Source organism: Cheilinus undulatus, linkage group 4, assembly GCF_018320785.1.
Source record: "Cheilinus undulatus linkage group 4, ASM1832078v1, whole genome shotgun sequence".
NCBI classification, from domain to species: Eukaryota; Metazoa; Chordata; class Actinopteri; order Labriformes; family Labridae; genus Cheilinus; species Cheilinus undulatus.
Window position 1 is genome coordinate 55520075 of NC_054868.1, and position 12739 is coordinate 55532813.

Consider the following 12739-nt stretch of genomic DNA (forward strand, 5'->3'; position numbering starts at 1 on the left):
ACGTTTTGCCCATTTTTGCCACTTTTATGCAACTTTATACCCATTTGTTGCCCATTTAGGCTATCTTTGTGTTTTATTACCACTTTTCTCCCTACTTTTTCATCCATTTTGACACTGTTTTTAGCAACTTTTTTGCCCATTTTTGCCGTTTTTACACCCCCCATTCTCACCCATTTAAGCTACTTTTTGTCATTGAATACCCCTTTTTTCCTAGTTTCCCCCCATTTTTGCCTACTCTTTTTGCAGCTCTTATCCCATTTTTGCCCTTTTTCACAAATTTTTTTTGCCAGCTTTTGCCCTTTTAAGCTGCCGTTTGCCATTAAATACCACTTGTTACCTATTTGCCACTTCTTTTAGCCACTTTTATCCCATTTGTGCCACTATTCACCTATTTTAGCTACCTTTTGCCATTAAATACCACTTGTTTCCTCGTTTGTTGCCTGTTTTGCCACTCTTGACTGCTTTTTGTCCATTTCAGTCACTTTTCACTCATTTTTTGCCACCTGTAACTGCAATTTTTGTCACTTCTAACCCATTTTTGCTACTTTCTGACCCTTTTTCCACTTTTCCTTCCAATTTTTAACCCATTTTTGCCGCTTTTCACCCATTTTTGCGACCTTTAACTTATTGTTAGTGCTACTTCGAGTGGTTTTTACCACTTTTCATCCCTTGGATTGTGGCTCTTTCAAACTTATTTTTCAACACTTTGGCTCTTTGGTTGAGTATCACTGCTTCACACAGTGACAAAGATGAACACTGAGTTTCTTCTCCAAACACGTCCATCTAATCCGTACATATCCCCCTGCTCTTTGCACAGATACGCACGCCGCCTTCATAAGACGGTGCGGCGCCTGGTCCCAGACTCAGATGTCCGCTTCCTGCTGTCAGAGAGTGGGAGTGCGAAAGGGGCGGCCATGGTGACGGCAGTGGCGTACCGTTTGACGGAGCAGGCGCGCCAGATTCAGCAGACGTTGGCTGAGTTCAGGCTGAGCAAAGCGCAGCTGTTAGAAGTGAAGAAACGCATGAGGGTGGAGATCGAGAGGGGCCTGAAGAAGGACACCCACAAGGAAGCCACGGTGAAAATGCTGCCCACCTATGTGAGGAGTACACCGGACGGAACAGGTGACTGAAAACAGGAACAAGCACAGAGAACAGAGGTAGAAATGCTTCAGCTGTAATGAGATAATGTCTTTAAACTTGCCTTACCAGGTCACAAAACTGACAAGGAGATTAAACAGCTGTACATTATCTGAGTCATCCTCTCTGGCGTGGTTCATGGCAGGACTCCTCCTTTCATAACTTACTTAAAAGTTCAGTTGAGGCTCCTGAATGTGCACTCCAATTAAAGCAAAGGTTTGTCTCCCAGCTCCTCTCTACAATCACAGCTGCAGACGTGTAGAAAACACCTGAAGCAGGTTGATCCACATTGTTAAAAGAGACCCACAAAGATCAAGCCAAAGCGCTGTCACTTCTCTGCTGGCTGAGATTAAAATCACAGGCCTGAGCCAGTTTAGACAAGACAGTGGAGGGTGCAGAGCCAAGAGGAGAACAGACAGGACGAGGGAGAAAAGCTTTAAAAGAGGCACCACCAGCCTCAGCGCAATGCATGCTGGGACACCTAGCCACAAGCTAAGAGGCTAAGGTTTTTGTTTTAATCTTGATGATAATTGCCCATTAAAGGAAAACGGTATCTCAGAACATTAGAATGATGAGTAAAAGTCGCGTTTCTTGTCACTTATTTCAGTCCTTAAAGAGCTCAGATCAGCTGACTAACTCCAAACACCTGCAAAAGCTTCCTGAGTCTGTTCTCTAACTCTGGTTCAGTTCACACAACCACAATCATGGGGAAGACTGCTGACTGGACAGATGTCCAGAGGACAATCACTGACACTCTCCATTAGGAGGGCAAGCCACAGGAGGTCACAGCTGAAAGGTCAGGCTGTTCCTAGAGAGCTTTACTGAAGCAGATTCAAGGAGGGCAAGCCACAGGAGGTCACAGCTGAAAGGTCAGGCTGTTCCTAGAGAGCTTTACTGAAGCAGATTCAAGGAGGGCAAGCCACAGGAGGTCACAGCTGAAAGGTCAGGCTGTTCCTAGAGAGCTTTACTGAAGCAGATTCAAGGAGGGTAAGCCACAGGAGGTCACTGCTGAAGGTTTCCTTTTAATGTCATGTCTTACCTCCTGAAACCCTCACTCCTCCTCCATCATGAAAAACTGTGAGCGACGTATGAATTCAAGAAGGTTTCCAGACAGTCTCAAATTTCCAGGTGAGTTTGTGTAAAAAAGGATGAATTCAATGCTTCTTCATATTTCAGAGAATGGAGACTTCCTCGCTCTGGACCTTGGAGGGACAAACTTCCGTGTGCTCCTGGTAAAGATTCGCAGTGGGAAGAGGCGGTCAGTGGAGATGCATAACAAAATCTACGCCATTCCCATAGAAGTCATGCAGGGAACAGGAGAGGAGGTGAAGCAGTATTAACACACACCTTTTTTGTACTATTTTAATCCTACACCTACATTTAGACATTTGAAATCTTTTCTGGGTCGCCCTTTCCTTCGCTTAAATAAAGTCTTTATTATTACAACACTCAACAGGTGCAAAAATAATAAAATAAATAATATTCATGATTATGAATATTTTTTATAAATATTTTTATGAATATTTTTACTCAAGATCAGACCTGATCAGATTGATTATATATTAATTTTTTTTTTTGTAAATGTAATCATTTAAATGCCAGTTTAAGATCAACCCTATCTGATTTTTGTACTTTAAAAAAAAACACACAAAAAATGAAATATCTTTCATAAACTACATGTAAATTGGATTTCCATGACGGGGATTATTACAGCCTTGAATATGTTAATAATAAAAAGAGACAAATTTGATTTTTATGCATTTTATTTTTCTAATTTCAAAGATTTTAATAAATTGTGACACTCAGGGTGTAAGCGGCCAAAATGGGCACTATATATATAAATACAAATAAAAACGCTGTACATTAAAAAAAACAACAAAATCAATTGCATTAGTCAAGATCAGGCCTGATTAGACATATCGATTAATATTATAATTTTTTCTTTAAAAATGTAACCCTTTAAATGCCAGTTTAAGTGTAAAGTCACCAACAGCCTGAGTGAATACCAAAAGTCTTAAGCTTATTATTGACCTGTGTCAGGTTCTGATACTAAAATTCTATTATAAAAAGACCCCTCCTAATTTAAGGTTGTAAGCATTAACATAGTCAGAATAATAATAAAAAATAAGAAAACAAAACAAAAAAAAAGCTGCAAAATGGCCTCAGTATCCTCTAAGCATTTATTATGTATTTTTAAAATCCTTTTTCCCTTGCACTTTTATAGTTTTATGCTTTTTTTTAAATAATAATGTATAAAGAAGCTTCTTGATTTATTTGTAGACTAAAGTTTTAAAAAAATTTAAGTTGCTGTTAAAAGTGTGTTTTCCTAATGGGAGAGTAATGAAGAAGGTTTTACTTTTAAGGAGATTTTTGTTTTTTATTTATTTGGAAAGAAATGAAATTCCTTTGGATTTGCACTTTGCCCTTTATGGAAAAAAAGAATCTCTACTGTAGATTCTCAAACATCTAATTGCACTGATGCACAACATACCCAGGATGCATCTTAAAGTATAGTTAGGCCTAGATATCATCAAAAACATCAACCACTAACGGCACGTCTCTCTGCAGCTCTTTGACCACATCGTTCACTGCATCTCTGACTTCCTGGACTACATGGGGATGAAAAGCGCCCGATTGCCGCTGGGCTTCACCTTCTCCTTCCCCTGCTACCAGACCAGCTTGGACGCAGTACGTTCTCTGCAGACGGTCTCAAAAATAGCACGGTTTTATTAAATAAGAGGTTATAACAATGAAGCGTCTGTCTCTTCACATCCATGTATAAGGGAGTAAACTCACCTGGTGTCTGATGCCCAGATGCATCATTTAGACAGCTGTAATATGCTCTGCTATCAGTTTATGATTTTGTCAGGAGTTTTTTAAGAAGAGTGTTGTGTTTTCTGCAGGGTATCCTTGTAACCTGGACCAAAGGCTTCAAGGCCACAGACTGTGAGGGTGAGGATGTGGTCGAGCTTCTGCGGGAAGCCATCAAGAGGAAAGAGGTAATTGCAAACAGGAAGTACATCAGATCCTGTTCAGATATGAGGCTGCAGTAGAAGTGCAGCAACACAGAGTCGCACACAAAGCATCTGAAAAATCTATCTGGGAAAATATCAAAAGTTTTATTATTTGATTTTATTCTAATTCAAGACCACCATTATGTATGACTTTAGTCATGTTTTGCAGATAATCACTGGCTTGTTCTTAGCCCATGCAATGATGCTTCTTTTTGCTTCAAATTGAAGCTGTTTACAAGCTTTCATCGAGAATTGCATCCTGCATAGGGCAGAGTTTGTCTTTGTAGCTCAGATTTTTGTCTCATGTTGCATTTGGATGAAAAAGTCTGTCTGAGCTCTGCAGCAGTCAGTTTCATTGTGATGTCTGCTCTTAAGAACTCCAGCATAACGTGTTTGTTTTGTCTCGCTGCTTCATGTTCCTCCTGAACAGAGCGACTGATTATTTAAACTTCTAGAGGACTGTAGTCAAATTAATCTATGTCGATACCAGCTTTGACACCACTGCAACAAACATGCAGGTCATAATCAACAGAAGAGAGGGAGAGAGAATCAAGAAAATCATTGTCATTGCACTAGACAGAGAGGAAAACAGCAGCAGAGCAGTGTGGTAAAAACATGCTGCAGGATATTAAAATTGCAATCAATACAGTTCGGACATGCTGTCAAAACAAAGAACTTAAAAATGCAAAAAATAAATCTTCTAATGGGCCGAGTTTTTAAATTATATGTGTAAATATCTATCATATATCAATGATAGGCCCTGTGTGCTGCTACATGCTAATCCTAGCCTACTGACACCTTTGAACAGATCTGAATTTTGCAGTGTCAGCATAAAGATGACTAAACTTCCTGCAGCTTATCACCACTATGTGTATAATAAACTGGTACAGCATCACTATAAAAACCATTTCGTTTTATTTCTCATGTGTTCATGAAGCTCTAATAACCTTGTCATCACTTGTTGAGTCTCTGACGGTGATTTCACTCTTCTAGATGGAGGATCCAGTAAGTATAATGAGAGTAAATCTTTAAGCGGCAGGTAAAGCGAGCAGGACTGCAGCGGTGTGTGATGGTAACAGCATGTCCTAACACCTGGGAGAACGGCTCTGGGATCATGTGGAGGAGTGTTTGTCTGTGTCTGCAGTGTGTGTAAAGCTCAGAACTAGCGCAGTGATGACAGCGATGATACCCTGTATTTTCATGTGTTTGGCAGAGCTCCCGAGTTTCACGGCTCTCTGAAAACGCTTGTGTATTTTATTGTGAAGCCTGTGGAAGTTTGAGTGATCTGCATTGTGCTCTGTGTTTGAAAAGAAGCCATCCCTGTATTAACTCATCTGTAAACACTCATTCAGCAACAACTGCAGGGTGTAAGATGTAAACTTGTGGGGAAACATGCTTTTTGATTTAACCTTTGGCCTTATTTGATGTATTTTAGGATCTAAATTATTAAAGCTGAGGTCAGACTCCCCAGTCTCTTAGTCTCTTAGAACAACCACTCTAAAATCACGCATCACAGAGCCAAACATTCATGCCATGACCCGGCCAACACAGATGATGGACCACACATTGGCACTCGACCAGTCGTCATGACCTGTGAGACGATGCTGAAGGACAGGGGGCGGGATAAAGACAACCACATTATCTAACTGCAGAAACGTGTGCTATTTCTCTCCTCCTTTGGCAGTCCTGACCTGAAATCGGGCTTAAAAACATTTTTGTGGTCAGGGTTGGGCAACTGACGGCCCGTGGGCCACATGTGGACCTCTTGAAACTCATTGTGGCCCTATGGTCAATTTTAAAGATTGATTACACATTAATATGTAGAAAATAAGACGAATCCACCATGAAGGATTTCATGAGTTATTACTAGTGCAACATCATGTGCAAATGCATTAAATCAAGAACAGTGGTGATTCTTCTATCGTAATCTTTGATTATTATTATTCTTTATATGAGTCAGTAACTCTAATTTGGCTGGAATTGTCAATGCAAGCATTCTTATATATGTATTATTAAATTAACTGGAGAAAAAAATAGAAAAGTAAGTAAAATATACGATAATAACCAGTAAATACATCACTCAGCGTACTGGTAAAGTAGCTTAAATTTGATTAAATTCCATCTTTAACTAATTATTATTTGCATTAGTAAGCATGAGTTTTTCAGTTCTGAAATGTTGGTCTTATAAATTCAAATATCCATCCATCTTCCTCCGTTTATCCGAGGTCGGGTTGCGGGGGCAGCAGCCTAAAGCAGGGAACACCCGACTTCCCTCTCCTTGGCCACTTCGTCCAGCTCTTCCCGGGGGATCCCGAGGCGTTCCCAGGACAGCTGGGAGACATAGTCTCTCCAGCATGTCCTGGGTCTTCCCCGGGTCCTCCTCCCGGTGGGACCTGCCCAGAACACCTCACCAGGGAGGCGTTCAGGAGGCATTTGGACCAGATACCCGAGCCACCTCATCTGGCTCCTCTCAACAGGAGGAGGAGCGGCTCTACTCAGAGTCCCTCCCGGATGGCCGGGCTTCTCACCCTATCTCTAAGGGAGAGCCCAGACACCCTGCGGAGGAAACTCATTTCAGCCGCCTGTATCCATGATCTCGTTCTTTCAGTCACAACAGAAACGTAGATCGACCGGTAAATCGAGAGCCTCAACTTACGACTCAGCTTTCCTCACCACGACAGACTGATGCAGAGACCGCATCACTGCTGACGCCGCACTGATCCGTCTATCAATCTCCCGCTCTATTCTTCCCTCACTCATGTGTAAGACCCTGAGACACTTGAACTCCTCCACTTGGGGTAGGATACCATTCCCAACCTGGAGAGGGCATTCCACCCTTTTCCCACTGAGGACCACGGCCTTAGCAGCCTTATTATAACTGAGAGTTCCCTTACTTTTATAACAATGTGGTTCCGAATCGAAATGGCCCATCCCTGATTTAAATGGACAACCTTTTGGGACGTTTTCACCCCGGAAAGCAATGAAAGTCAGCCGTGCTGCTGCCTCCTAAAGCCATCTCTCGGAGCAAATCTGAGAGCTTTATCAACATGGTTAGGAGGGATTTGGATCAAATGAAACAGCAACTGTTAAAATGTAAGACATGTTAAGAGAAAACCTGGAAAAAAAAGCATTTAAACCATTTTATTAACAACAGCTTTTAACAACAGCATTGACATTTCTCTGTTAGGGACTTATTTCTTTTATTGTAATAAGAATAAAGTATTTCTCATCAAATCTCATCTCTACATGCCTTTTGGGATGATAACACAAAGCATGATTTTTGATTTGGCAGATATAACCTATAACCACAGGTGTTCTCTGTTATTGTGTAGCTAACCGTGATTTACTTTCTGCTTTCACAGGAGTTTGAGCTGGATGTGGTTGCCATAGTGAACGACACCGTGGGGACGATGATGACCTGTGCATACGAAGAACCAACCTGTGAGGTCGGGCTGATCGCCGGTGAGCTAAAAGCTTTTAAAGAGAAATGTTCCTGTTGTTTTGACCTGTACTGTTGGCTACCATACTTTCTCAGACTATGGAAGACAATCTTCAGTTCTGACTGATGTAAACAACTGACTGAGGGAGCTTCTTTACTTTTTTCTGAATCACATGATGAAATGATTCATTACTTAAATGTCAGGTTTAGTTTTAAAGTCAGCACACAAACAAGAGGGGCTTTCAAAGACTTCTGGTGTTGTGGTTTAATTTGTGACCGTGTTATCTGGTGTTACTTTTCGCCATTCAGTTTCTATTTAAACATACCTATAATAATAATAATAATAATAATAATAATAACTTTATTTGTATAGCACTTTTAAAAAATGGGTTTACAAAGTGCTTTGACATGTGCAGAAGCAAGCAGAAAAACAAAGCAACAACCCAGACAAAATACAAGAAGACAGAACGTGACATGTAGACAACATCAGCAGAATCCAAACACTTAAAGAAACGAACCAAAAATATGGATGAGATAATAATTCATCAACATCAATATAGATCAGCAATATAGATCAAAATCTAGACATCATTTGATGCCACGCAAACTAAGACATCACAGATATCAATCAGAGTGCAGACAAGAAACCACACTGCACAACTCAGACATCATGAACATCATCAGGATGCGGGCAAGACACAGACATCAGTACCATAAAACGACAGGAACCCAGGCAATGCAGGAACCCAGCTACACAGGCTGAGACTGATGATGATACCTAATGAGTTATTTTTGATATCAGAATTAAAAACCAAATGCAGAGACTATCATGAATACTCTGGGTGGTCTCAAAACCTCAGGAGGACAAATTCTCCTGAGTCAAACAAGCTGCATTAAATTCTGGGACCTGAACGAGTCGTTGAACCAGTACATGTAGGGCACTGATGTGAGGATCTGAGGGTGCAACAGTGAGGAGCATAAGCCTGCAGTTAATTTAATGCAAACCAGTCAGCACCAAAAGTGGTGCAAAGACCGTATTAAAATGCAAGTTAATGTTGATTTTTTTGTGTATTTTATCATTATTTGTCACTCAAATTCCCCTGTAGCCATATTATGACTACTGCAGTCACTACTATTGGTCCTGTAGGGTGATGAGATCACAGTGATTTATTCAAATAGCTGAATGCATTGTGCTCTCATGGCAAAGAACCATTGCAATGGACCCAGCTGATATCACCTTTTCCAAATAGGACTCACTTGTTTAGTTCTGCACCAGTGTGGAACTGTTGTGTTCATGTACAGTGCTTAACAAATGTATTAGCCCACCCTAACCCTAACCAAAGTCAGGTTTCTGCCACAGCTGCCCTAAATTAACAGCATTGGTAATTACCAAAAATCATTTTTCATGTTTCTGCAATGGTTAATACACCAATTTGTAGAAGCTCTTTAACCCAAATGATATTTTTAATGCTAAAATAGAATTATTATTGTTATCCATGAATTTTCACATTTACAGATTTACAAAAAAACTGACAAAATAGTAAAGCACATTAATATTTCTTGATTAATATGTCAAATTATAGTTATTTACTGTCATTCCTGAACAGAAAAATGAGTTTTAGTGGTTGAATGTTATGCTTGATTCATTTCTGACTTCTCAGAGAAGCCCAGTGAGCCGGCTCAGATTTGGGTGAATTCAGTTTGAAATCCCTCATTCCTGTTCAAAATGGTAAAACGTGGAGAGCTGACTGAAAATGAAAGAGTCCGCATTAAAGCACTTCATGATGCTGGATGGGACAAATATGACAGGTGGTCTAATGAATTTGTTAAGCACTGTATGTCCAAGTGAAACGGGTCAAGGGGTAAAATCCCCCTCTCCAAATGATCTAGGTGTGAAAAAACCTTCACTCATAATTTCCAAATACTCTGTCTGTGCAGAGTTCAGGATGTGAAAGGCACGCTGCAGGAAATCTCCTTTTTTAGACACAATTCTACCATTTATTCATCCGTTTTCTACACCACTTACCCCGTTGAGCGAGAGGCACGGTTCACCCTGGACTGGTCACCAGTTAATCACATGGCTGTCATGCAGAGACAGATAACCAGGAACACTCACCCTTATGGGCAATTTAGAGTCACCAATTAACCTAACGTGCATGGGAGGAAGCTGGAGTACATGCATGTGGAAAATGTGCAGACTCCACACAGAAAGGCCCTGACCGGGAGCCTTCCTGCTGTGATGCAAACGCGCTAACCTCTGCGCTGCTGTGCAGCCTCTCTTGCAGCATTTCTTGTTCTATTTTCAGCACCAGTTGTAGCCAGACTGTGTTAGTTTGTTGGTACATTTGCAGATCAATCCAAACTGCCAGAAAAACATGCAAATGATCCGGTCAACTTCAAAATACAACACAATGCACGGAGTCCTGATAGTAAATCACCACTTTATCAAATTTTTTCCCACCCTGAGGCACAAGCTACAGGTCACCAGGCCGTCACAGAGCTACAACTGGCAAAGAAAAGCTCACTTTTAAAGGTGAAAAACCAGAGACTCTACATTAAACCACACATCCTTTGTAAAAAAAAAAAACCAAAGCTTTAACTTCAACAAACCGACCCCAGAAAGTTAAAGCGCTGCAGGCAGAGTATGTGGAATTTAGGGGTTTAGCTCAGGTAGTAGAGCAGGCATCCATATAAAGAGGCCATAGTCCTCCTCACACGGGTTGCAAGTTTAAATTCTAAATCTGGCGCTGTTTTGTGCATGTCCTCCCTCGAGCTTCAGTAACATATTTCCTTGCAATCTAAAGCTGTCCCATCAGGTAAAGGCTAAAGCCCCAAAAACAGTCTAAAAATAAAAAACAAAAAAGAGAAAGCCTTGCCGAACCTTAGTATTGAGGTTTTTTTGAGTCCTATGTGACGCTGTGCCTTTGCAGGAACGGGCAGTAACGCCTGCTACATGGAGGAGACGAAAAACATCGAGATCGTGGGGGGAAACGAGGGGCGTATGTGTGTTAATATGGAGTGGGGGGCGTTTGGAGACAACGGCTGCCTGGACGACATTAGGACGGTCTACGACCAAGCCGTGGATGAGAACTCGCTCAATGAAGGCAAACAAAGGTGGGCATGAGCCTAGTTTTATCTACATCTACTCTGCAGGTCTAATCAGAACAAACATGGTGGTTTTGGGGTGCTAGCTGAAGTTTTTCTTACCTTTTCATGCCAGATATGAGAAGATGTGCAGCGGTATGTACCTCGGAGAGATCGTCAGGCAGATTTTGATCGATCTGACCAAACGTGGCTTCCTGTTCCGGGGACAAATCTCAGAGACGCTGAAGACCAGAGGCATCTTTGAGACCAAGTTCCTGTCACAGATAGAGAGGTGAGTAGGTCAGATTTTTGACAAGTTTTTTAATGTCAGTGAAGAAAAGATATTCTATTGTCATGTCATTTAAAGGTTTATCTTTAAATGAATAGGGGTACTATTTTTATGTCAGCATAATGACACTATTTCACACTGAGTCCAAATGAAGGGTTAAACCTTTATCTGAAAAGCCTTGTTTGAATGTACATAAAAAAAACATTTGTCTGATAAAAGCAGCGTCTGGGGCTGACACACCTCTAAGTGAGTGTGGTAGGGGGCTGCAGTGTGACCACTCGCGTTGATACGCTGTTTAAGCCTACCTTCGCCTCTGGGAACAGCTGTGAGGTATCTGGTGACCCTCCTGCTGTTGGCTGACCTCTGACACGCTCTCCCTCCCCCTGCCCCTCCCTCTCCACAGCGATCGTCTGGCGCTGCTGCAGGTCAGGGCGATCCTGCAGCAGCTGGGGCTCGACAGCACCTGCGATGACAGTATCATCGTCAAGGAGGTGTGCGGCACGGTGTCCCGCCGAGCGGCTCAGATCTGCGGAGCCGGAATGGCTGCTGTGGTGGACAAGATCCGTGAGAACAGAGGATTAGACCACCTGGATATCACCGTGGGCGTGGACGGCACACTCTACAAGCTGCACCCACAGTAAGACACGGGACGGGGCATGTTCAGGGGAGGGGGGGCAGTTTGTATTAGGTTTCAACAGGGCAGTAAAAGTTACATCAGCATTTATCAATCTCTCTAAAAATGTAGACAGCAAATTATAAAAATATTGAGTTTTTATACCAGAGAGCAGGATGTTTTTTTCTAAGCTAAATATTCAGTCCTCACTCCCTCACTAAAGCTCTGCTTCAAACCACACCCTCACTCCATACTGTTTAATAACGACATGGGTAGATGTATGGAGTCATTATTGTTGCAGAAGTCAAGGGCCATGTTTAACATTTGGAGATTGGGACTTACTGATTTTGGGTTCAGATTTTTCTTCAAACTTTTATGAAATCTGCTATGGGGTCTAAACTGTCTCCTTTTTTCTCATGGTTTCTCTAGATTTTCTCTCCTCTCTCAATCCTTTAGTTGCTCAGTCAAATTTCCTGCCGTTCTCTTCTCATTCAGGTTGACTCTTCCTGCTTGTGGCACTGCCACTCTTGTATTTTTCTGTTTGCTGTGTACCAAACCTTCTCTAACCTTGCAGAACAGATGGATTACCCATTCCCTTGTTTCTCACTGGTGAATCCATCTCTCAACGCTCCTGTCTGAACCGTTTGGGCCCGCTTAAAAAGTGACAGGACCAATCAGAGATGAGGGGCAGTACTTTCAGGCACAGCAGAGTTGTGACGTAAACAAGCAGCAGCAAGAGGCCGGTGCAGTTATGGTGGAAGAGAGGTGCTAAAGCACCAGTTTTATCAGAACTTGATGACATTTCTTCGTTAAAAGAAGAACAAAGAACAGCAGTGAGTTGTTTTCTTTTCAAAAACCACAAAGTCGAGTACTGACATGTCTATGGTCGCCATGTTTTGCGTTATTCCTCGGTAGCTGCACATGCGCACCTCGATAGCGGCTACGTCACGTTTTGTTGCTCTGATTGGCCCGTAGAGATGTGACAGAACATTCACCCAATCACACCCAGTTTTTTTCAAAGCCTCTGCCTTTTCTCAAACGTTTCCTATTGAAGCTTTTCCAGATGGATGTGTGAAACAAATCCACCTGGCGTGTCTCTGCTTGCATTCCAAACTTTGTCCGTGTCTCAGAACTTCTCCTGTGCACTCGAAACATATTTCTGC

General features: G+C 41.8%; 1 protein-coding gene across 4 annotated transcripts in view; it reads left to right on the forward strand.

Annotated features, from left to right (window-relative positions):
• Window positions 1-12739, forward strand: part of LOC121508726 (hexokinase-1-like) — a 43301-nt gene that overhangs the window by 28081 nt on the left and 2481 nt on the right. For 3 of the 4 annotated variants that reach the window (XM_041785766.1, XM_041785764.1, XM_041785768.1), the window contains 8 exons: window positions 818-1122; window positions 2314-2462; window positions 3706-3825; window positions 4041-4136; window positions 7514-7613; window positions 10521-10704; window positions 10811-10966; window positions 11367-11600. In XM_041785766.1, the coding sequence (XP_041641700.1) occupies window positions 818-1122; window positions 2314-2462; window positions 3706-3825; window positions 4041-4136; window positions 7514-7613; window positions 10521-10704; window positions 10811-10966; window positions 11367-11600 (1344 nt within the window). Of the gene's footprint in view, window positions 1-817; window positions 1123-2313; window positions 2463-3705; window positions 3826-4040; window positions 4137-7513; window positions 7614-10520; window positions 10705-10810; window positions 10967-11366; window positions 11601-12150; window positions 12278-12739 lie in introns of those variants that run through there. The other variant, XM_041785767.1, reaches the window with a different exon arrangement.